The 24,622-nt window shown below is 38.9% G+C and overlaps 2 protein-coding genes across 6 annotated transcripts in view; one reads left to right on the top strand and one right to left on the bottom strand.

Annotated features, from left to right (window-relative positions):
• CRB1 (crumbs cell polarity complex component 1) overlaps positions 1–15,184 on the bottom strand; it is a 289,562-nt gene extending 274,378 nt beyond the window's left edge. For all 3 annotated transcript variants that reach the window (XM_057531778.1, XM_057531784.1, XM_057531788.1), the window contains exon 1: positions 14,540–15,184. In XM_057531778.1, the coding sequence (XP_057387761.1) occupies positions 14,540–14,624 (85 nt within the window). In that variant the 5' untranslated portion in view covers positions 14,625–15,184. The remainder of the gene's footprint in view (positions 1–14,539) is intronic.
• Positions 15,185–15,380: 196 nt separating this feature from the next.
• The window catches only part of ZBTB41 (zinc finger and BTB domain containing 41), a 44,632-nt gene continuing 35,390 nt past the window's right edge, over positions 15,381–24,622 (top strand). Inside the window, exons 1-2 of one of the 3 annotated variants that reach the window (XM_057557532.1) lie at positions 15,381–15,472; positions 16,100–17,339. In XM_057557532.1, coding sequence (XP_057413515.1) covers positions 16,217–17,339 — 1,123 coding nt within the window. In that variant the 5' untranslated portion in view covers positions 15,381–15,472; positions 16,100–16,216. The other 2 variants (XM_007167279.2, XM_007167280.2) reach the window with 2 other exon arrangements.

Raw genomic sequence — 24,622 nt, 5'->3', positions numbered from 1 at the left:
AATTCGAATGTTGGAGCGTTTAATGTTGTCCCAGAGGTCCCTGAGACTGTCCTCAGTTCTTTTCATTCTTTTTTCTTTATCCTGCTCTGTAGTAGTTATTTCCACCATTTTATCTTCCAGGTCACTTATCCTTTCTTCTGCCTCAGTTATTCTACTATTGATCCCATATAGAGTATTTTTAATTTCATTTATTGTGTTCTTCATCATTGCTTGGTTCCTCTTTAGTTCTTCTACATCCTTGTTAAATGTTTCTTGCATTTTGTCTATTCTATTTCCAAGATTTTGGATCATCCTTACTGTCATTATTCTGAATTCTTTTTCAGGTAGACTACCTATTTCCTCTTCATTTGTTAAGTCCAGTGTGTTTTGAGCCTGCTCCTTCATCTGCTGTGTGTTTTTCTGTCGTCTCATTTTGCCTATCTTACTGTGTTTGGGGTCTCCTTTTCACAGGCTGCAGGTTCGTAGTTCCCGTTGCTTTTGGTATCTGTCCCCAGTGGCTAAGGTTGGTTCAGTGGGTGGTGTAGGCTTCCTGGTGGAGGGAACTAGTGCCTGAGTTCTGGTGGATGAGGCTAGATCTTGTCTTTCTGGTGGGCACGTCCACGTCTGGTGGTGTATTTTGGTGTGTCTGTGGCCTTATTATGATTTTAGGCAGCCTCTCTGCTAATGGATGGGGCTGTGTTCCTGTCTAGCTAGTTGTTTGGCATAGGGTGTCCAGCACTGTAGCTTGCTGGTCGTTGGGTGAAGCTGGGTCTTGATGTTGAGATGGAGATCTCTGGGAGATTTTTGCCGTTTGGTATTACGTGGAGCTGGGAGGTCTCTTGTGGACCAGTGTCCTGAAGTTGGCTCTCCCACCTCAGAGGCACGGCCCTGATGCCTGGCTGGAGCACCAAGAGCCTTTCGTCCACACGGCTCAGAGTAAAAGGGAGAAAAAATAGAAAGAAAGAAAGAAAGAGGCTATAATATAGTGAAGTAAAATAAAGCTATTGTAAAGCAAAGCTATACAGACAAAATCTCACCCAGAAGCATATACATATACACTCACAAAAAAAAGGAAAAGGGGAAAAATTAATATCTCCTGCTCCCAAAGTCCACCTCCTGAATTTGGGACGATTCGTTGTCTATTCAGGTATTCAACAGATGCAGGCAGATCACGTTGTTTGTGGAGCTTTAATCCACTGCTTCTGAGGCTGCTGGGAGAGATTTCCCCTTCTCTTCCCTGTTCGCACAGCTCCTGGGGTTCAGCTTTGGATTTGGATCCTCCTCTGCGTGTAGGTCGCCTGAGGGTGTCTGTTCCCCGCCCAGACAGGACGGGGTTAAAGGAGCAGCTGCTTCGGGGGCTCTGGCTCACCCAGGCCGCGGGGAGGGAGGGGTACAGAGGAGGCGGGGCGAGCCTGCGGCGGCCGAGGCCGGCGTGACGTTGCACCAGCCCGAGGCGCGCAGTGCGTTCTCCCGGGGATGTTGTCCCCGGATCCCGGGACCCTGGCAGTGGCGGGCTGCACAGGCTACCGGGAGGGGCGGTGTGGAGAGTGACCTGTGCTCACACACAGGCTTTTTGGAGGCGGCAGCAGCAGCCCCAGCGTCTCACGCCCGTCTCTGGGGTCCGCGCTGATCGCCGCGGCTTGCGCCCTTCTCTGGAGTTCGTTTAGGCGGCGCTCTGAATCCCCTCTCCTTGCCCGCCGCGAAACAAAGAGGCAAGAAAAAGTCTCTTGCCTCTTCGGCAGCTGCAGACTTTTTCCCGGACTCACTTCCGGCTAGCTGTGGTGCACTAAACCCTTCAGGCTGTGTTCACGCCGCCAGCCCCAGTCCTCTCCCTGCGATCCGACCGAAGCCCGAGCCTCAGCTCCCAGCCCCGCCCGCCCCGGCGGGGAAGCAGACAAGCCTCTCGGGCTGGTGAGTGCTGCTCGGCGCCGAGCCTCTGTGCGGGAACCTCTCCGCTTTGCCCTCCGCACCCCTGTGGCTGCGCTCTCCTCCGTGGCTCCAAAGCTTCCCCCCTCCGCCACCCGCAGTCTCCGCCCGCGAAGGGGCTTCCTAGTGCGTGGAAACCTTTCCTCCTTCACAGCTCCCTCCCACTGGTGCAGGTGCCGTCCCTATTCTTTTGTCTCTGTTATTTCTTTTTTCTTTTGCTCTACCCAAGTACGGGGGGAGTTTCTTGCCTTTTTGGAGGTCAGACGTTTTCTGCCAGCGTTCAGTGGGTGTTCTGTAGGAGCAGTTCCACGTGTAGATGTATTTCTACTGTATCTGTGGGAAGGAAGGTGATCTCCGCGTCTTACTCTTCCACCATCTTCTCCCTCCCTCCTCTATTTAAAGTTTTATAAAATCTACTCAGCGTTCTACATTAGTGTCTTGGAAATAATCAGCTCTCTGGTATTATTTATAAAGTATACTCATTAAAGGAACTGTAGAAATCTTGATACACTGATGAATTGCACCCTCCAGTGGAAAAAAAATTTATCCATAAAAACTTAGTATGCTTCTTCAATGCAGGTTTAATGCATTAAAATGTGCTTTTACCTAAAAATTTTAATGTAATTATGTTTTATAACCTGCACTAATGTATATCTGCCACTATTCATTTCCTCTGGGTCTCCAGAGAGTTGCTCTGAGTTTCAGAATCTATTGTGTAAACAGGCCATTAAATGCTGGGAAAGTAAAAGAGCTTTAAATGAAAAAATTAAAAAGAAAAAAAGATAAAATTGGACATGTGCATGCATAAATTGAATATTTTCTAAAAGAATATCCTTTACCCTGTATTTCATGTAGAAATAGTTTAGATATATTATACCATTATCGTCAGGCAAATGTTTCATTCTTCTTCAAAATATACGATTTTTTCAATTAGAAAAATATGAATTACTGCTTGTAAAATTATTATTTTTCAGAAAGAACTGAAAGGCTGAGCACGTCTCTGTGTTTTTCACTATAGTCTGAGAAGCATACAAGCTGACACCAACAGGATGTAAGAGGTATGTTTTGAACACAGATCAGTTTGACTCCAAAACTGAACTCATCCCACAATATTCTATACCAATCCTTTGGTTACCGACCCCTTGCTCAATCTTCTTCTGCTTCTCACGGATCAACAGCACATTATCAAAATCAGGAGCAGGTATCACTTAAAACTGAGGTCCTTTTCTTAGCTGTCATCTCTCCTTGAAATTCCTCCCTCCTTTGCTTTCCTCTCTCTGCTGCAATGTGACCTCAAAAATCCCCTCTATTTTCCCAATTCTTCTCTAGCCTTGCCTTACACACCATACACACCAGGCAAAATGAAAGCCTGATAATCCAACTTGAGTGCCTTCTATCCTAGCATGCTCATTAGAGGATTTCCAAACCTCTTTCTCACAGATGGTCATACTAAGAAATACAATTTTCTCTCCGTGCTGCCACTTTGCCAAACAAACATCTGCTGTCCTTGACAAATCAACTTAAAGCTTTCTCAGAAAAGAAAGCAAACACAATTTTTATCTTTGTTACCTGAAGCTCTGACAGCCCAGGGCCTAATTCTGACACCCTCTGTCTCCCCTGTGCTCCTTTGATCCTGTCTCTTATCAGAAACCCTTCTGGAACCAGCCTAGGCATTGAGCTGTCAAGTAAGATTTGTTCTCACCCTTCTTGAATACCTTCCTCAACCTAATGCAATGTTTTAATGTTGCTGGTTCCAGGTTTAATTTCTACTTCTTCAAAGTTCTTTATTTACTCCACTTGTTTTACTTATTTATAAATATTTTACTTGGTTCTTCATCTCTTTAAAAATGTAACCCCCACTCCCTCAACTTTTTATTTTTTATTTTTTTAATTGAAATGTAGTTGATTTACAATATTGTGTTAGTTTCAGGTATAAAGCATAGTGATTCAGTATTTTTGCAGATTATATTCCATTATAAATTATTAGACAATAATGGGTAGAATTCTCTGTGCTACACTGTATATCCTTGTTGCTTACCTTTTTTATATATAGTAGTTTGTATCTGTTAATCCCATACCCCTAATTTGTCCCTCCCCCCTACCCTTTACCCTTTGGTAAGCACAGGTTTGTTTTCTATATCTGTGAGTCTGCTTCTGTTTTGTATATACTGTACATTCATTTGTATTAGGTTTCAGATTCCACATATAAGTGGTATTATATAACAGTACTATTTGTCTTTCTCTGTCTGACACTTTACTAAGTATAATATTCTCTAGGTCCATCCACGTTGTTGTAAATGGCAGTAGTTCATCCTTTTTATTCTGAATAATATTCCATTCTGTATGTACACCACCTCTCTTTAATCCAGTCATATGTTGATGAGCACCTGGATTGCTTCCGTGTCTTGGCTATTGTAAACAGTGCTGCTATGAACACTGGGGTGCACATATATTTTCCAATTAGTGTTTTCATTTTTTTCTGGATATATATATCCAGGAGTGGGATTGCTGGATCATATGGTAACTCTACTTTTAGTTTTTTAAGGTACCTCCATACTGTTTTCCATAGTAGCTGCACCAATTTACATTCCCACCAACAGTGTAGGAGGATTGCATTTCCTCCACATCCTCTCCAACATTTGTTATTTGTAGATTTTTTGATGATAGACATTCTGGCAGGTGTGAAGTGATACCTCATTATGGTTTTGATTTGCATTTCTCTAATAATTAGTGATGTTGAGCATCTTTTCCTGTGCCTGTGAGCCATTTGTATGTCTTCTCTGGAAAAATGTCTATTCAAGTTTTCTTGATTGGATTGTTTGTTATTGAGTTGTATGGGCTGTTTGTATATTTTGGAAATTAACCCCTTGTCGGTTGCTTCATTTGCAAATATTTTTTCCTCTTCCATAGGCTGTCTTTTTGTTTTGTTGATGGTTTCCTTTGCTGTGCAAAAGCTTTTAAGTTTAATTAGGTCCCACTTGTTTATTTTTGCTTTTATTTCTTTTGCCTTAGGAGACTGATCCAAGAAAATATTGCTGTGGTTTATGTCAAAGAGTGTTTCCCCTATGTTTTCTTCTAAGAGTTTTATGGTTTCATGTTTTACAGTTAGGACTGTAAACCATTTTGAGTCTATGTTTGTATATGGTGTCAAGGAATGTTCTAAAAGATCTATATTTTTTACTCCTCTCCCCCACATTTTGTGTTTTTATGTCATATTTTACATCTTCATGCTTATCACTTTACTGTTTATTGTACTTATAGTTGCTTTCACAACTTTGTTTTGTTTTGTAATCTACATACTGGCTTATTTAATCGATCTTCAATCCTTACTATATATTTGCCTTTCCTGTTGGGATTTTCCTTTTCCTATAGATTTTTGCTTCTTTTACATTTAGAGGAGACCCCAAATAGCCAAAGCAATCTTGAGAAAGAACAAAGCTGGAGGCATCACACTTCCTGATTTCAAACTATACTACAAAGCTATAGTAATCAAAACAGCTTGGCATTGGCATGAAAACAGACACATTGATTAATGGAATAGAATCAAGAGCTCAGAAATAATCCTGTGCATATAAGGTCAATTAATTTTTGACAAATGAGCAAGATATATAATGGGGGGAAGATAGTCTCTTCAATAAAGATGTTGGGAAAGCTGGACAGCCACATACCAAAGAATGAAACTGGACTCCTCTCTTACGCCATACACAAAAATCAACTCAAGATAGATTAAAGACTTAAATGTAAGACCTGAGACCATAAAACATCTAGAAGAAAACAGGTGGTAAGCTCCTCGACATTGGTATTAGCAATAATTTTTTGGATTTAACAACAAAAGCAAAAACTAGCAAGTGGGACTACGTCAAAAAAAAAGCTTCTGCATAGCAAACTGAAAGGCAACCTTCAAAATAGGAAAAAATATTTGCAAACCACATACCTAGCAAGGAGTTAATATCCAGGGCTTCCCTGATGGTGCAGTGGTTAAGAATCTGCCTGCCAATGCAGGGGACACAGGTTCAAGCCCTGGTCTGGGAAGATCCCACATGCTGTGGAGCAACTAAGCCTATGTGCCACAACTACTGAGTCTGCGCTCTAGAGCCCGCAAGCCACAACTACTAAACCCACGTGCCACAACTACCGAAGCCCACGCGCCTAGAGCCCGTGCTCCGCAACAAGAGAAGCCACAGCAGTGAGAAGCCTGTGCACCTCAACGAAGAGTAGCCCCCACTCACCACAACTAGAGAAAGCCCATGCACAGCAATGAAGACCCAACATAGCCAAAAATAAATTTAAAAAAAAAATGGGCAAAGGACCTACATAGACAATTTTTCAAAGAAGTCATACAAATGGCCAACAAGTACATGAAAAGTTGCTCAGCATCACTAATCCTCAGGGAAACGCAAATCAAAACCACAATATGTCACTTCTCATTCGTTAGGATGTTTATTATCAAAAAGACAAGATAACAAATGTTGGTGAGGATGTGGAGAAGAGGAAATCCTTGTACACTGTTAGTGGAAATGTAAACTGGTACACCACTATCAAAAATAGTATGGTGGTTCCTCAAGAATTAAAAATGGAATCATTATCTCAAAGAGTTATATGCACTCCCATGTTTATTACAGTATTATTCACAATAGCCAAAATATGGAAACAACCTAAGTGTCTGTAGACGGATGAATGGATAAAGAAAATGAAATATATATACATATTATCCAGCCTTAAAAAAAATGAGAAGGAAATCCTTCCTTTGCAACCTGGAGGCATTAGGCTAAGTGAATAAGCCAGACAGATACAAAGACAAAGATGAATACTACTTGTTACCACTTATATGTGGAATCAAAAAACAAAAAAGTCAAACTCATAGAAACAGTAGAAAAGCAGTTGCCAGGGGCTGGGAAGTAGGGGAAATAGGGAGAGTGATAAAAGAGCACAAACTTTCAGTTATCAGATGAATAAGGTCTGATGAATAATGCATAACATGGTGACTATAACTAATAACATTGTATTGTATAATTGAAATTTGTTCAAAGAGTAGAACTTAAATGTTCTCACTAAAAAAAAGTAAATATGTGAGGTGATGTGTTAATTAATTTGATAATGTATTAACTTACAACGTATATGTATGTCAAATCATCATATTGTACACTTTAAATATCTTACAATTTTATTGTCAATTATACCTCAATAAATTTGAAAAAAAAGTTTTACTCTAGGTAGCAGAGAAGTCCCTGAGACTACATTAAGTTTTATAGTCATTGTGTTTTCATAAGGTGAAAAAGCTTTCTTATTCCTTGCCCAGCATATGTGACATGCTCTGACTTTGGAGTCTAAAGTCTAAGGGACTGTAAGTACTATGACATTACTTGACACCTTTTCTTTATGGTACTTTAAAAAAAAACCTTTTTTCCTCACTATAAAAATACATGTTTATAATAGAAAAGTTGAATATTTTTTTAAAAAATTGAAGAAAAGAAAATCTTATGTCACTCCACAACCTAGAGAGAATTCCTATTAATATTTTGGTGCAATGTTTTCCAATCTTTACTCAGTAATAATTTTTTTATACATGTGACCATGCCATATGAACAAAAAGTACTCTTTTACACATAAAAATTATTATGTAAGCATTTTCTATGTTATTACATTTACAAAAATAAATATATCATTACAAAATTACAAAAATGAATATATCATTTTTATTGAGCGATCAGTTCGGTGCTTTGTGACCACCTAGAGGGGTGGGATGGGGGGGTGGGGGGGAGGGAGACGCAAGAGGGAAGAGATATGGGGATATATGTATATGTATAGCTGATTCACTTTGTTATAAAGCAGAAACTAACACACCGTTGTAAAGCAATGATACTCCAATAAAGATGTTAAAAAAAAAAAAACTACATTGAGACACCACTTCAATTCCATTAAGATAGCTGTGATAAAAAAGACAGACAATAAGGCAAGGATGTGGAGAAACTGGAATTCACAATCCTCATACATTGCTGTTGGGTACATACAATGGGGCAGTCACCAAAAAAAAAAAAAAAAATATATATATATATATATATAATTCATATAATATAAAGTTTACCCTTTTAAAGCATACAATTCAGTGGTTTTTAGTGTATCCACAAAGTTGTACAACTATTACCACAATCTAATTTTAGAACAGTTTCATTACCCCAAAAGAAACCTGTACCCATCAGCAGTCGTTCCCTTACTCCCTTTTTCCCTAGACCCTTACAACTACTAATCTACTTTCTGTTTTTGTGAATATCGCTATCCATTTCATATAACTGGAATCACTCAATATGTGGTCATTTATGTTTCACATCTTTCACTTAGCACAGTTTTTCAAGATTCATCCATGTTGTAGTATGTATCAGTACTTTAATTCCTTTCATGGCAGAATAGTATTAAATTGTATGAATATACCAGATTTTGTTTATCTGTTCATCAGCTGATGGACATTTGGGTTTTTTCCACCTTTTGGCTATAATGAATAATACTGCCATAAACATCTGTTTACAAGTTTTTGTGTGAACATATGTTTTCAGTTCTCTTGGGTATATACCTAGGAGTGGAATTGCTGGGTCATATGGTAACCCGTGTGTTTAACTTTTTGAGAAACTGACAAAGTATTTACCAAAGTGGGTGCCCCATTTTATGTTTCCACCAGCCGTGTATGAGGATTCCAACTTCTCCACAGACTTGCCAATGCTTGTTATCTTTTTAATTATGACCATCCTAGTTGATGTGAAGTGGTAGGTATGTACTTGTGGTTTTGATTTGCATTTCTATACAGACTATGATGTTGAGCAACTTTTCATGTGTTTATTGGTCTTTATATATCTTGGGAGAAATGTCTATTCAAGTCCAATGTCCATTTTAAAAACTGGGTTTTTTTTTACTCATAAGATTTTAAAATATATTCTGGATACTAGATCCTCATCAAATTTATCATATGCAAATACTTTCTCCCATTTTCAGGTTGTCTTTTCACTTTCCTGATAGCGTCCTTTCCTTTTGGTACTTTTACAAGATGGAGGGCTTGAATGTCACTTTCCAACCATGCTTTTCTTATTTTTTAAAAGTCTCTATTGTTCTTTGCAGAAACTAACAGGTAGCCAGCCTGCAAAACTGAATTCCAGCCCAGCATCACAATGCAGAATTTTGAAGGGTGGACTGGAAGTTAATGGACAAAAACTTAATAAATGGCACATAGGAAGGTAAGAGTTCATTATCAATTATAAATTGTTTTTTTCTTTACAAAAAAAAAAAAACGTTGATACTGTTGATCCTCTTTTAAGTGATTGTTTCCATTTCATTGATATCTGTTCTTTGTCGTTTCCAGCCTTATAACCTCTTTGGAATTTGGTGGGGGGGGGGGTGCTTATTTCTTAAAATGAATGCATAGGTCAAGGATTTTCAGTTTTTCTTCATTTCTAGTGTGAGCATTTAAAGTTAAAATTGCCCTCTAAATATGATTTTAGCTGTCACATTTGTTTTGATATATTTTTATTATTATTCAGTTCAAAATATTTTCTGAATTTTATTGAGATTATTTTCTTTTTCTTATGGGCTACCCATGTATTAATGAATTTCCAAACATTTGGGGTTTTCAAGTTATCTTTTTTTGTACTAATATGTACATATATAATAATGTTATATATATAATTAGTATATAAAATATTATGCAATAGTATACTTTTTTATATAAGTAAATAAAATAGTATATAATATGTATACACATATGGATAAATAGAAATTTATAAGTATATATTATAAAATATATAGATAATTTAGTACAGGCATACGTTTGAACTTGTTATATCTTCTGTATGGATTGCAAATTATGATGATATGTCCTTCTGTCTCAAATAACTCATTTATGTTAAAGTCTACTTTGTCTGATATTAATATACATACATCAATCTACCTTTGGTTAGTATTTGCATAGTGTATCATTTTCCAAATATGTCCTTTTAACTTTGTGTTGTCTGTAATAATCAAGTTTTTGTAGTAATTAAGTCTGTAGTAGCAAGTTTTTGTCTTTTTTTTCATTCAGTCTGTCAATGACTGTCCTTTTAATGGAATAGTTTGGTCAATTTACAGTTAAGTAATTAATTATTACATTTGGTTTTAAGTTGACCATCTTACTATATTTTTCTATTTGTTTCAAATGCTCTTTTTCTCTCCTTTCTTTTCTTCATCTTGATTCTTTTTTCAGTGTTCAATTTCCCCACCTCTATTAGCCTATTTATTAAACATTTGTTTAATTTTGATTTTAGTAGTTACTCCAGGGGTTATAACAAACATCCTTGAGTTATTAAAGTTGTATATAAATTAGAACTTGTAACACATGCTGGACAGCACAGGACCTTAGAAATTCTTAATTCAATTCAATATATCTTGTCTTTTATGTTATTATTTTGTTAATCCCACAGTCATTTTCATTATTATTTTCACAGTCAATTTGCATTTACTCATGTTATTCTTTATTCTTTCCTTCACTACATTGCTTCCATCTGTGATTTTTTCCCTTTGCCTAAAAGTCTCCATTTGGTATTTCTGGAACTGTGAGTCTGCAGTTAGTGAATTCTCTCAAGATTGGCTTATTTCAATACTTTTTATCTTGCTCTCATTTGAAGGATTTGTTCTAGCTCAGCAGTTATCTTTTTTGAGCGTCATTAAGATATCATTAAGATGTCTTTTGGCTTCTTAGGCTTCCATTGGGAAGTCAGCTCTTGGTCTAATTTTGCTCCTCTAATGCCAATACTCTTTTTTCCCTATGCATGCTTTTAAAATTTTTTTCCTATCTCCAATTTTCAGCAGTTTTACTATGACATGCCCAATTTTACTTTTCTTTGAACTTATCCTGCTTGGAGTTCCCTAGTATTTCTTGAATCTCTGGCTTGATGTCTCTCATCAATGGGAAATTCTCAGCTACTATCTTTTAAAATACTGCCTCTTCCTCATTGTCATTCTCCTCTCCTGCTGCTGTGGTTCTATTAAGATTTGTGTTTGGTGTTTTATGTGTTCTACATATTTCTTTTTCCTCTTTTCTGTATTACCCATTCCTGCTTTCTTTGTGTTTTATTTTGGATATTTCTTCTGATTTATCTTTTAGTTCAATAGTTTCTCTTCAGCTCTTTCTAATCTTAGGTTAAACACATCCATTCTTCTAAATTTCACCTGTCATATTTTCCTGTTCTAGAATTTCTATTTGATTTCCATTTTCAATATTCTCTGTCAATTCCTTGAACATATTACTCATAGTCTATTTGTTGTTGTTGTATTGGTCCAATAACTTCATTTTCTTGATCTCCTGTGGATCTGTTTTGTCTGTCTTTTACTTTTTTGGAATAGCCTGTGTGTTTGTGTGTGTGTTTGATTCAATGCTGGATATTGTATATTAAAAATTAACAAGTTAAGAGTCTGGATGATGTCACCTTAATCAAGACAGCATTTGGTTTTGCTCCTGGCAGGCAGAGAGGCTAAGAGAAGAAGCAATTCCTGATTGTCTTTCTCAAAGGAATAAAAATGTTAAGGGCTTCAGTGCTGTGATGGGTGGTCTATTTCTAGTACATTCTTACTCATAGGTTAGGCCTTTCAGAGTCCCAGCTGAAAACATGGGGTGTTTATTAGGGCCCTTCCTTTCTCGGGGTCCTTAAATTTCAATGTTCATCTCCCTGCCTCATGAGTCTGTCAAGGATCTACTCATTTTATCAGCCTCTCAGTTGCTTCCTTCCAGTCAGTAACTGCCTTTAGGGAGAAGCCCCCGCCTCCCAAAGCCAGATCACCTCTTTGAGCCTCTTTTTCTTGCAGACCAGGCCCTCACAACTCCTCACACATAACCCTGGTAGCTATGCCATGCATTCAAAACAGTACCTTTTGTTAAAAAACATTTTGTCCTAGCTGTTCACAGCAGGAGAATTGGTTCCAGCTATTTAATTCACCATTGCTGATACTGGAATTCCTCCATGCAAAAAAATTTTAAGTTTATATGGTTGATTTAACAATTTTTTTCCCTTAATTGCTTCTGAATTCTGATTCGTGGTGAGAGAGACCTTCACCATTTTACTGTTATTTAGAAGTTTGTGTTTTGTTATAGTTCTTTTATGATAGGTTTCAGCTTTTACATTTAAATTTTTGATACATTTGGGATTTATCTTGATTCACTGAGGTTATATACAACTTACTTTTATTTCTGATGCCCACCTCTTTATCTATCTTCATTTATTGGATATTCTATCTTTATGTCACAGACTTGAAATTTTACCTTTTTATATAGTAAATTAACCTGTGAATTTGAATCTCTGGAATTTCAATTTTTCTATTGTTTCATTGTATGTCCCTGTTCAAGTGTCTGTGTGACATTCTTTTTTTTTATGACTTTAAGATCACGGGCTCTAGAGTCTGTCATACAGAGTGAAGTAAGTCAGAAAGAGAAAAACAAATACAGTATGCTAACACATATATATGGAATCTAAGGAAAAAAAAAAAAAGGTCATGAAGAACCTAGTGGCAAGATGGGAATAAAGACACAAACCTACTAAAGAATGGACTTGAGGACATGGGGAGGGGGAAGGGTGAGATGTGACAGGGTGAGAGAGTGGCATGGACATATATACACTACCAAACGTAAAATAGATAACTAGTGGGAAGCAGCCGCACAGCACAGGGAGATCAGCTCGGTGCTTTGTGACCACCTAGAGGGGTGGGATGGGGAGGGTGGGAGGGAGGGAGATGCAAGAGGGAAGAGATATGGGAACATATGTATATGTATGGCTGATTCACTTTGTTTTAAAGCAGAAACTAACACACCATTGTAAAGCAATTATACTTCAATAAAGATGTTAAAAAAAAGATGCAATTTAAAGATAAGATCTTTCATGTACTTATCTTCTTTCATGAAGTGTCTGTTCAAATATTTTGCTCATTTTACATATTTTTTTCCTTCTCATTAGTTGCAAGAGTCCGTTTTATTTTGGGAGCATATGTTTCTCAAATACCTTCTCCTAATCTTTGGCTTGCCTTTTGATTTTCTTAATTGGTTTTGAAAAAAAAAGTTTTTAATACTGATTAAGTCCATACGTTGATGTCTTCAAATCTACAGATCAATTTGAGGACAATTGACATCTTTACAATATTGATTCTTCCAATCTATGAATATGACATATTTCTTCAATGTCTTCTTTAATTTCTCTGAGTTGGGTTTTAGGGGTTGTTCTCAGAAAACAATGGCCCACAGGCCAAATTCAGCTCATGGCTTGTTTTTTGTATGGTCCGTGAGATAAGAATAATTTTTACATTTTAAAGGGTTGTCATAAAAATGAAGAATAAAATGGAAAAGATACTACCCGCAGTTCACAAACCTAAAATATTTCATATCTGGTCCTTTACAGAAAAGTCTGCCAGCCCTGTTGTAGAGAATTGTGTATAGAGGTCTTGAACATAATTCATTAGATTCATTCCCAGGTATTTTATACCTCTGATGCCATCAAGTGACATCTTTTATGACTAAGTTTATTTAAAATGTTACATGCCTGGTACAGAGTGGTTGTTTAATGGATATTCAACAAAGAAATGAAGAAAACCATTTTCATTTTCAGAAATAAATTTGTGAAACAGCCTGCTAAAGGATGCTGAATTAAGACCATGACAGATCAGCAAAAGGAAGACACAGGAAAGAGATTCTGAAGAGTGTAGATTTCCTTTCTGTCTTGGCTTTCTGCCTCTGCGCTTTCCTTTTCGGCTCCCCGCCCCACTGCTACTTCCTCTGACAAAGACTTCTGACACCTTAGGGACATGGATGTTGGTGCTATACCATCGAGGAAAACATAAAGGCATTATTTTTTCAATTTTATTTTCTTACTGTTCATTGCTGGTGTATTAGCGAGGGCTCTCCAGAGAAACAGAACCAACAGGATAGATAGATAGAGGATAGACAGACAGATATTCTAAGGAACTGGCTTGCATGATTGATTCTGAGGGCTGATAAGTCTAAAATCCATAGGGCAGGCCTGCAGGCTGGAAACTCGGGTAAGAGTTGCTGTTCCAGTCTTGAGTCCAAATACTTCAGGGAATCAGGCTGGAAACCCAGACAGAGTTTCTATGCTGACGTCTCGAGGCGAATAGCTTCCTCGGTAAAGCTTAGCCTTTGCTCTAAGACGGTCAACTGATTGCATTAGGTCTAACAAAGATTCTCTCCTTGACCAAACTTTAACCAGGTGCTCCTAAACTCCCTTCTCAATTAGGCTCTGACTTTTGAACTTCTGTTATTTGTCTCTGCATTCCTCAATTTTAGCAAGGATCCTGCTAAGTCAGTTTAGCCAGAATCTCCCACCCTCAATATCTGACATCTGGTTCCTCCTCCTCCTCGAGCCCTGTCTGATCATCCCACCTGCCTCCCGCAAGAACCCTGTCAGGTCAGTTTAGCCAGAATCCGGCCCCCACTCCGCCCCCCTTTCCCCTCATGTTTTCTCTTGGCCGTTTTCCGTTCACGGACATGCCAGCCACGCCCAGCCGGCTCCTGGGCTACAAATTCCCACCTTCTCTTGTCTGGAATTGAGCCCAATCTCTCTGCCCTAGTACAAAACCCCAGTGTAGTAGACGCCCTGAATAAAGTTTGCCTTACCGTTAACAAGCGTCAGCGATAACTTTTCTGTAACTCTTCCATCCACAGGGGACTCGGACATGGGTTCACCAATCTGGTCACCCATCCTATTTGGCTTCAGCCTCTGCCTTATTTTTCCTCGTGTCTGTAAAATCACAGGACTAGGACCTCGCTACTAAACATGTGGTCCTCAGAGCAGCAATACCAGCAACACCTGCGACTGCGTTAGAAACGCACAATCTTGGCTCCAAAAGTTATCCTTGTGGACCTTTTCTTTTTGTTTCGGCTTTCTTTCCTGTCCTGCCAGCTGTATACTTGTATGTACATTTTTCAGTGTTTTCTGTGGACAATAAGTTAAAAATTGATTCTAGGAGCAACTGTGTTAGCTGCGTCCAGCTGGGTTCTTCAGACGCAGGGCAGCGTTTGTGGAGACGGCTTCGCCCGCCGCTGAGAGGCTGCCATAACCGGCCACAAGCCGTGAGGACGCGGTCCGCCCGCGGCGTGGTGCCTCCGCCCACCCCTACGAAACTCCGCCTCATCTTCGCCCTCTGCCGGGGTCCCCGCCTGGCTGTCCGCGAGACCCCGACTGGCTCAGTCACAGCGGCCACCGGACCGCCACGAAAACCCGGACTAACGGACTCCTGAAGTCGCTGGGGTCGTCGCGGGTGTGGCGGGGGCGGGGGGCGGGGGACGGAGGGGCCTCACGGAGCATGCGCAGGGCGGGTGCGCGCACATGCGCAGTGCCGGCGCAGGGTCGCTCGCTGGGGTGTCTGGCGGCCGCGAGGCTGCGCGCGCGGTTGACGTGCTCGGTGGCTGCGGCGGCGGCGGCAGGGCGTCAAGAGGAGAAGGGCGGGCGGGGCCGGGGGCTGAACCCGGAAGTGGGTCGGCGCCAGAGCGAGCGCGCCCGGAGTGGAGCTCAGCGGCCGGGAGCCAACGGGGAGCCCTGGGTTCCCGGTAATGGACGCGCGGGGCGTCCGCGCGGGGAACCCGCGCGGGGAGCGGGTTGGCGGGCGGCGGGGGCGCCCTCGGCGGCGCGGTCTCCACCCGGCGGGGCCTGAGGAGGCTCTGCTCCGGCGGCCGTCCCCCGGGTGACCCGCTCTCCTCTCCGCGCCTCCCGGGGCCGTCCCGCCGGGCGCCTCCGGCATTTGGACGCTCGCCGACCCCAAGGAGGTGCGCCTAGCCGCCGCTGGGAAGCGTATTAATGGGGGACGTGGGTTCCGCGGCCGCGACGGCCTGGTTGTCACTGTCCCGGCGCCCCTGCACCGCGGAGGTGGCCGCCTCGACCTGCACCCACGGCGGGCTCCGCGGAGCCTCCCCTTCTGACCCCCTTTCCCCTACCCGGTTCGGGAATCGGGCCTGCAAGGTGTGCTCTGCCTCCTTTAAAATTATTCTTTTGTTGGCTGTGTTTTCTAACCCGGCTCTCCTTGTTCTCCGCCCTAAAATCTCAGCCACGAATGAGTGGAAGCGGTGACTTTATCATAATTTAGTTCTCGTTTAGGAAGGATTTGTTGACAATGCCGCGAATGATTTAGGATCGCTTGGCCATGCAGTTATTTTTCATGGTTCTTACTCTTTTCGCAGACCATGCAACCCTCGGGCACGCCCCTCCAGAAGCTGTTATCCAAGACAATCTAGTTTTCCTTCATAAATCCCTCAAGACACTTATGAAGTTTCTTGTTCTGATACCGTTGTACTGCAATGAAGAAAAGGAGAAAGGTTACTTCACATCTTGACGAGAAGATCCATCTAGGCTACCATAAAGATTCTTCGGAAGGAAATGTTGCAGAGGAGTGCGAGCAAGTAACTTACACTCGTTCTACAGAAAGACCAGCTCCTGAAGCTCTTCGCTGTTATCAGGAACTTCCTCCCTCTCCGGATCAGAGAAAACTTCTGAGTTCTTTGCAGTACAATAAGAACTTGCTGAAGTATTTAAATGATGATAGGCAGAAGCAGCCGTCTTTCTGTGACTTACTTATCATAGTAGAAGGAAAAGAATTTAGTGCGCACAAAGTCGTCGTTGCTGTTGGCAGTAGTTATTTTCATGCGTGTTTGAGCAAAAATCCAAGCACGGATGTTGTCACCCTGGATCACGTAACGCACTCCGTTTTTCAGCATTTGCTTGAATTTCTTTACACATCAGAATTTTTTGTGTACAAATATGAAATCCCTCTTGTTTTAGAGGCTGCAAAATTCCTGGATATTATAGATGCAGTTAAGCTGCTAAATAACGAAAATGTCGCCACTTTTCAGTCTGAGCTAACTGAAAAATCATCACCAGAAGAAACACTAAGTGAGTTAACTGGAAGACTATCGAGTAATCATCAGTGTAAATTCTGTAGTAGACATTTTTGTTATAAGAAGTCTTTAGAGAATCATTTGGCGAAAACCCATAGATCCCTTTTATTAGGGAAAAAGCATGGGTTAAAAATGCTGGAGAGAAGTTTTTCCACAAGGAGATCAAAACGGAATCGGAAGTGCCCTGTTAAGTTTGATGACACCAGTGATGATGAACAAGAAAGTGGCGATGGGTCAGACAATTTGAATCAAGACAGTTTTGATAAGGAAAAGTCAGATAGAAATGATTCTGAGGATCCCGGCAGTGAATGTAATGCTGAAGAGGATGAGCTAGAGGAGGAAATGTCAGATGAATACTCTGACATTGAAGAGCACAGTGAAAAGGATCCCAATGATGCAGAAGAGGAGCCTGAGGCTGGTGATTCTGTCGGAAGCATTCATGAGGGATTAACCCCTGTAGTCATTCAGAACAGTAACAAAAAAATATTGCAGTGTCCCAAATGTGATAAGACATTTGACCGCATAGGTAAGAAAAGACAGCTTGTTTCCTGTCTCTAATAACTTACTTTTCATGGATATTTTAAAGGTGATAGTTAGAAACTAAACTTTGAAAGCAACTTTTAAAAAGAAGACTTAAGTAGGGAGGATATTTGATTTTTGATACATATTTTATCCTGTTATTATAGGTTTGTTGTGATTCAGGAATTAAGTATTTATATTACCCTTTATTTTCTCTTCCTCATGTCCTGGCAGTAGGTGAGAGATCATTAGTTCCTGTATTTAGTGTGAAAAATTCCAGAGTATCAATAATTATGAATGTAGAGCTTTGATTTATATGCTAATTTAATTTAATAGGTAACTGATATTTTTGAGTCATTATAGAAAATTGAATTAGGTTATATTAGATATAACTTAATAATTTGTATACTATTTCCCCTTGAGCATGGTAATATGTGAGTCATAAATATAGTCACTTTTCCAGTATCCAGTACTGTTTAGAATTGGGATGTTTCAGATTAGTCTAATACATAGTTAGGAATAAAACTGTGCTAAATGTAATTTCATTCTGTAGACAGAGACTTAAGGAAGTATCCTAATAGTATTCTTGGGTTATTATAATAATGAATAAATCAACTTTTTCTTTATTAAAAAAGCATATGTAGGAAATGTCTCTAACCTTAAATTAAAAATTTATCAGTGAATATTTACTTTCAAGAGATCTAATATTTGCTAGTAAAATAATTTTTGGAGGTGTCTTATATGGACTTTCAATGTGAACTTTTAAATTGCAGCAGTTCAGCTATTTACATATAAATCAAAGTTATGAAATTGGGAAATATATTCGACTGCATAGAATGATAAAAAGAAGAGATAAGTGTAATTTGACCTTGTAAAATTACTTATACAGTTTAATATATCCCAATGTGTCTTGGAGTGTTGAGTTACTTGTTATTGGCATAGGTGGAAATTGGTTACATTTGCATTTACATAGGCATTGGTAATTATTTGCTCTCAAAATATTCGATAGTATAAACTATGGCATAGCAGTGGTAACCTCTTTCTTGCTTTTTATTATGCCTTTGAATATTTTTTTCTAAATCAGAATGCTTTTGATAATCCAATTTAATAATTATTTATTGCTATTTTTACTGTGTTTAAGTTTCTATACAAATGAATAAAACAACTTTTTTTGAGTAGCTCAGTTGGAAGAGTGTGCAGATACAAGTAGCGTGTTAAACTCAGGTTGGTAAATGCTCTTGAAGAGCTGTGAACAGATGCTGTGAGGGTTATAGAGAAGAGAACAACATTTTTGGATTGAGATACCTGACAACATTTCATCTTTCCAGTTGATTCTCTTTTTTAGACTTTGTATTCTTAGCACATGCTTCCTGTATTACACCTTAATTTGACCTAATTTGACTTGAGGTGTGTGGGCAGGGGTCAGTTTGCAAATGGCATTGTAGGCCTCAAACTGTCCTATCGAACACTAACTAGGCCTGTGAGATGCGTTATCAGCAAGGGGTTCTGTGTTCAGGTAAGACGGGAATAACTATACTCATCTGTCTGTATTAATGCTCTCAAATTCTTTAGTAAAGAAACCTGTTCATTTTACTTAACCTGGCATTTCCTCAAATAATTTTACCACTAGACACTTTTGGGGTTCTCCTTGGAAACTCCCAGGAAAGTAGAGTTCTGTGCACACTATTTGGGGAAAGAGTGCTCAAGGTCAAAGTCCTCATGTACTAAGAGGAAGGCGTTTTGCAGCTTTTTTGACCAAATTCAGTTCAGATAATCAGATAATTGTGGGAATCAATAGGGCACATTGTCAGCTTATTTCCAGCCTCCTTCCTGAATGTATTTTACATTATACCCCTCTTATTGAGACCCTCTCTTGCTTAGCTTCATTGGGGCTTGCTGACTTTTCCCCAGTACAGAGAAAGAGAGAGAGCAAGCAAGAGATTGAGATTGTGATTTTATCATATTGGTTACAAAGTATGAGCTGTGGTGATGTCAGACTGCCTGCATTTTTGAATCCAGGTCTTATGTGAGTTGCTTAACCTGTGTTTGTGCTTTTGTTTCCTCACAGAGTGGGCTGATGCTAATGGTACCATCTCATGGGGGTTACTATGAGGATTAAATGGGATAGTCCTTGTGAATCACTTAAAATATCGTGTGAAATTTAGGTGTGTAGGGAATGCTAGCTTCTCTTATTCATCATTAATGCAGTTTTTGTGTGTCTCTGCTATGCCAAACACTAAACAAATATGAAATGGTAAATTCTCTGTCCTCAAGAATCTTAGAGGTTAATGAGTAAATGCACAAATACAATTATATTACAATAAGATCATCTTATCAGGACAAATACAGAAGCTTATAGGAATCAGGAAAGATTTCACGGAGCAGGTAGCATTTGAGCTCAGACCTAAAGAATAGGGAGGAACTTACAAGGCAGAAGGACCACAACTGCAAAGACATGGAGGTAGCTGTGTTCTGGAAATTGCTAAGGGCAGGGTGATTTCGGGGTGGGCAAGGAGGCATAATGAAAATGACAAGAGGTGAGGATTGGCAAGTAAGCAGAGGTCAAGTTTTGAATGGTTTGTATGCAGTACAGAGGAGTTTTCATCCAGTAAGTGATAGAAAGCTGAGAAAACTTTGACAAAGGAAATGACGACCATAGGAGTTTTAGAAAGATACTCTGATTTCAGTGATGAGAAGGAAGTTGGAGGTGTTGCAGGCTTGGACTAGGAAGATGAGCAGCATTGGGAATGGGATGTGGGACGGGAGTAGATCAGAGGTGCCCTGAATATAGACTTCAGTGGACTGGTGATGGGTAGAGTGAAAAGAATATGCAGATGGAGAAGACCTGTGTTTCTTAAATGTCCTTTATCATCCTTATCAGAAGTCCTCTTTATTCTTAAAACAGTTCAAGGGCTACTTTCCAGTAATCTTCATATCACCCACATTTCTTTCATAGGATTTTAATCCTTTCATAGGATTCCATCTAGAATTTTGATTGTTATTTCCCTATATCATTAGATTGTGAGCTTGAAGGTTTTGTATGTTAGTTTTGGTTAGTATCCTTTGTGATACCCCAGGTCATTTCGATAATAAGTTTTCAGTAAGCTCTTGTTTAATTGAACTAAGGTGAAAGGTTGACTCTGACTTTGGACTTGTAAGAAGCCTTTAACTTGCTGTCTCAGAGTGGTAGGAGAGAGAATTAATAAGCTCTGAGACCTTCTGCGGGAACCATTAGCTCCACAGTATGTAGTGTAGTAATTTGATTCCAGCACTTTGGATCTTTTATCTTTTTTGACGGGCTTAATAGTTGATCAGAGTGAGATTCCTGATCCAGTTGTATTTTTTCCTTAGGCTCCCAGCTGTCCTCCTCTCAGCCTATTCTCATGCAAATAAGAGTCCTTTGACCTTTCCCCCTTGTACCGAAAACCTAGCTGGTGAAAAGGCAAAAATGGGAAGAAGATGACAGATGGGGGTGAGAGAAAAAATTTGGATAATTTATCTTTTTTGTCGTTCCAACTGGGAACTAAAATCCTTCCTTAGATTAAATTTAATCTTTTCTAGAGGTAGAAAATGTTTAAAAACTTTTTTAAAAATGTGACTGTGTAGACCATCCTGACAGATTCTGCTTGGTTCTGAATAGAAAAGTGTAATGACAGTGGCACAGTTCTCTACTTTAATGTTAAATATTTTAGTTAAATATTCTTTAGGGTATGCCAAATGAATAAATTCAAGGTTAACTTAAGATTTGGCATATGAGATATAATGAGCTAATTTGGTGATGTTTCTCTTTGTAAAACCTCCATACGAAATCTGATAATAATTTTTCATGACCCATATGGAATGAAGCACAAGGTCAAGTTTTGTTATGTGAAAATATCCTTATTTTGTGTGTCCTGATTTGGGACTCAATTCGTACTGGGATTCAGTCAGAAAAATGCTGTGAATGAAATTTCTTAATATTATTTGTTTTCTGTTGGTGATTAAGAATGGTGGGTCACAGTTTAGTGTTCTGTGAAAGAATACTGAGGGGTTTCTTTTGATGGAAACTATTTGATAACTTTGAAGTGAACATTTGATTTATACATTATTATTGAATTCCCCCCACCCCATAAGAAAAGAAACAGATATATGTGTTGATTGTGTTTATGCCGAGGAGAACCCCCGCACATCCCTACCAATTGATTTAAGCATGGGATTTCTTTGGACATTTATCTGACTTTGGGGTTCAGTGTTCCCTCAGAAGTTGTGTCTCTTCTGTTGGTCAGAAATTCAAATCCATGCAGATAACAGGTCCTGCAATGCCTCTGTGCATTAAATTTGAAATAATAACATAACAAAAATGTTATTTTACTTTAGAGATTCTAAATGTTATAATGAATTATTCAAATTTATGTATTTTCATTGGTCTCTCTGGACTTTGCTGAATTTATTTTTAAATGATTTTATTTGTTTCTTTTTGTTTTTTGGTTAAATCCTGTTAAGTCTACTGGTATGTAAACAAATGGAAGTTTAACAATCAAAAGTGGTTTTGATTTTTAATTTAACTGCCACTTGATGGCTTTATTATTCAACTACATATAACTTTTTATTTGCAAGCAAGAATTTCTTGACTACAAATAAATGGAAAATTCTACTAATTGATCTTTCCAGCAAAGGCATTTTCATAGAAAATAAAAGTTTTGGTGAAGATTTTTCTTATAATTTAAGATTTTTATTAAGTTGCTCTTCCTGTTCACTTGGGTGTAAAAAATCAGGAGACTTGAGCGGTAGGGGGTTGATAAGTTAGCCTTCAGTCCTGAGAGTCTGTGCTAAGCAGGCACAGTCAATCCCCAGGTAAGAATGGTCCTGTTCCAAAAATCACTTGTAACTTAGTCACTTAAAATCATACTGTGTACTCTTGATTCATTTCCATAATTTAAAAAGCAAGTTTATGAAAAATGTGAAAACTTTCACAATCAAGGAAAACTTTTTTTTTAGTTCCATAAAATGACCCCTATCTTTGCCAAATTTGAATTGTGGGTTATTAGTACATATTGATAATGTTTGGATTCTCTACCTTTTCTCATATCCAGTAGATGTGTAACAAATATTAAGGAATCCAATACAAGCATGCCATATTATAATAGAGAAAGATTAAAATCAACTCAGAAAACATTTCCCCAAAGAAATTATGTTATAGCAGTATTGGTCTGGTTATACCCTGCAAAAAGTAATAAAAGTCAGTGCTTTTCCAACTTTTTTGGGAGGGATGGTTCAAGGTCAGAAATACATATATTATTATGCTATATACATATGTATGTATATATATATGTGCTCATACATACACTGAAGCAGAATAATTGCATGAATCTAGTGTGAATGCACTCTGATATTTTCTACTCTGTTCCTTTTTTCCCCCCAGTGCTAATCGTAACCCACAGAATTGATTTTATTGACACTAATGATTTTTAGTTTGTGAAACACTGATCTAAGCCATAATGTAGCTCAGCTCTTGTTTTTGAGAACCTACTTGTTATTTGTGATGTCTGTGGAAAGATTTCGCCTTGGGACACACAAGCACGCCTCGCCCCCAGGCAAGCCCCATATTAGCTCCGGTCCCTTGACCACAGCAGGGGAACTGGTGGTGCTCTGGTGTGTGTGTACATGTATCAATGAGGTCATGCCCCCGCAGTGGCAGAGGGAGAACTGAGGAGATACTAGGCATTTTTAGCAATGGCCAGGGGACAAAGTCAAGTTCTTACAGTATTTTCAGAGAACTGAAACTCCAGTTCTGTTATAACATATTCATAAACCAGGTGTATGCATATTTACTTGAGATATATCTATGTGCCCGTCCTGTGGCCAGTAATCCTAATAATAATAATGATGATGATGATGATGATGACTAATATTTACTAATGCTTACTATGTGCTAGGATGTTTTAAGTGTCGTGTATATATTAATTTGTTTACTTCTCACAGCCCCATGAAGTGTTAATAACGCAGGTAGACAGAGGTTAAATTACTGGCTTGATTAAGATCACACAGCTAATTTAGTAGGTGCCCAAACATTGGCTGAGTTTCCTGACTACATGCATGTAAAAGATGCATAGATCATCATCATATGGTCAGTACCTAAATACCTACTGGATTTTTATCATACTTTTTTTTTTTTTTAATATTAGTCTTTATTTATTTATTTATTTATTTATTTATTTATTTATTTATTTATGGCTGTGTTGGGTCTTCGTTTCTGTGCGAGGGCTTTCTCTAGTTGTGGCAAGTGGGGGCCACTCTTCATCGCGGTGCGCGGGCCTCTCACCATCGCGGCCTCTCTTGTTGGGGAGCACAGGCTCCAGACGCGCAGGCTCAGTAGTTGTGGCTCACGGGCCCAGTTGCTCCGCGGCATGTGGAATCTTCCCAGACCAGGGCTGGAACCCGTGTCCCCTGCATTGGCAGGCAGATTCCCAACCACTGCGCCACCAGGGAAGCCCCTATCATACTTTTGTTTTACTTTGCTTGTGATTGTCATCCTTACCCCCACCTTAAAGAAAATACCTTGGTTCCCTTTCCTCAATATTCTTATGTAAGTTCAGTGCAGTTAATTTTTAGATAATATACTGTGTTTATTAAATATAATCATATTTAGATACATGTAATAAATTAATGAATGTATTTACTAAGTAGATGAATATTAATGATTATCTTTTTTCCTCAGTGGCCTTTGAATATTTTAGGTTTTATCTAATCTCCATGATATATTTATGATTTATATATTTTTTAAAAGTGTATGGATGAAATGCTGTACTTTCACATTAGCTTTAGCCTGAGGAAAAACTTATACATTTTTTTTTTTCAGGACAAAGCAAAGCTAAGCTTTTCATTGAAAATTACTCTTCATATTGATAGTATTTTTTTCTTATTTTTATTGCCTTTCACTCGGGAGTATCCTTAATTGAGATTTCTATTTTAAGCTGCTAGATGTGCACATTCACAGCTTGATTACAGGTTAATAATAATGGCCAACATTAATTGATACCTTATAATGGGTTGACCCAGTTATAAGTGTTTTGTGTGTATTAATTTATTTATTATTACAACAGTCCTCTGAGGTAAATCTATTATTCCATTATTATTTTTTCAGATGAGAAAGATTTGAGACTTAGAAAGGTTACTTGTCCAAGGTCACATAGCCTACAATTTAAAGAATTGGGATTCATATCCAGGTGGCTGGATCCAGGGTCTGTGCCCCTACCTGTGATGCTGTTCTGCCTCTGTAATGTGGAAATTTATATTCTAAATAACAATGTA

This window comes from Balaenoptera acutorostrata, chromosome 1, assembly GCF_949987535.1.
Source record: "Balaenoptera acutorostrata chromosome 1, mBalAcu1.1, whole genome shotgun sequence".
In the NCBI taxonomy this organism is placed as follows: Eukaryota; Metazoa; Chordata; class Mammalia; order Artiodactyla; family Balaenopteridae; genus Balaenoptera; species Balaenoptera acutorostrata.
This window is presented reverse-complemented; position numbering and strand designations above follow the sequence as displayed.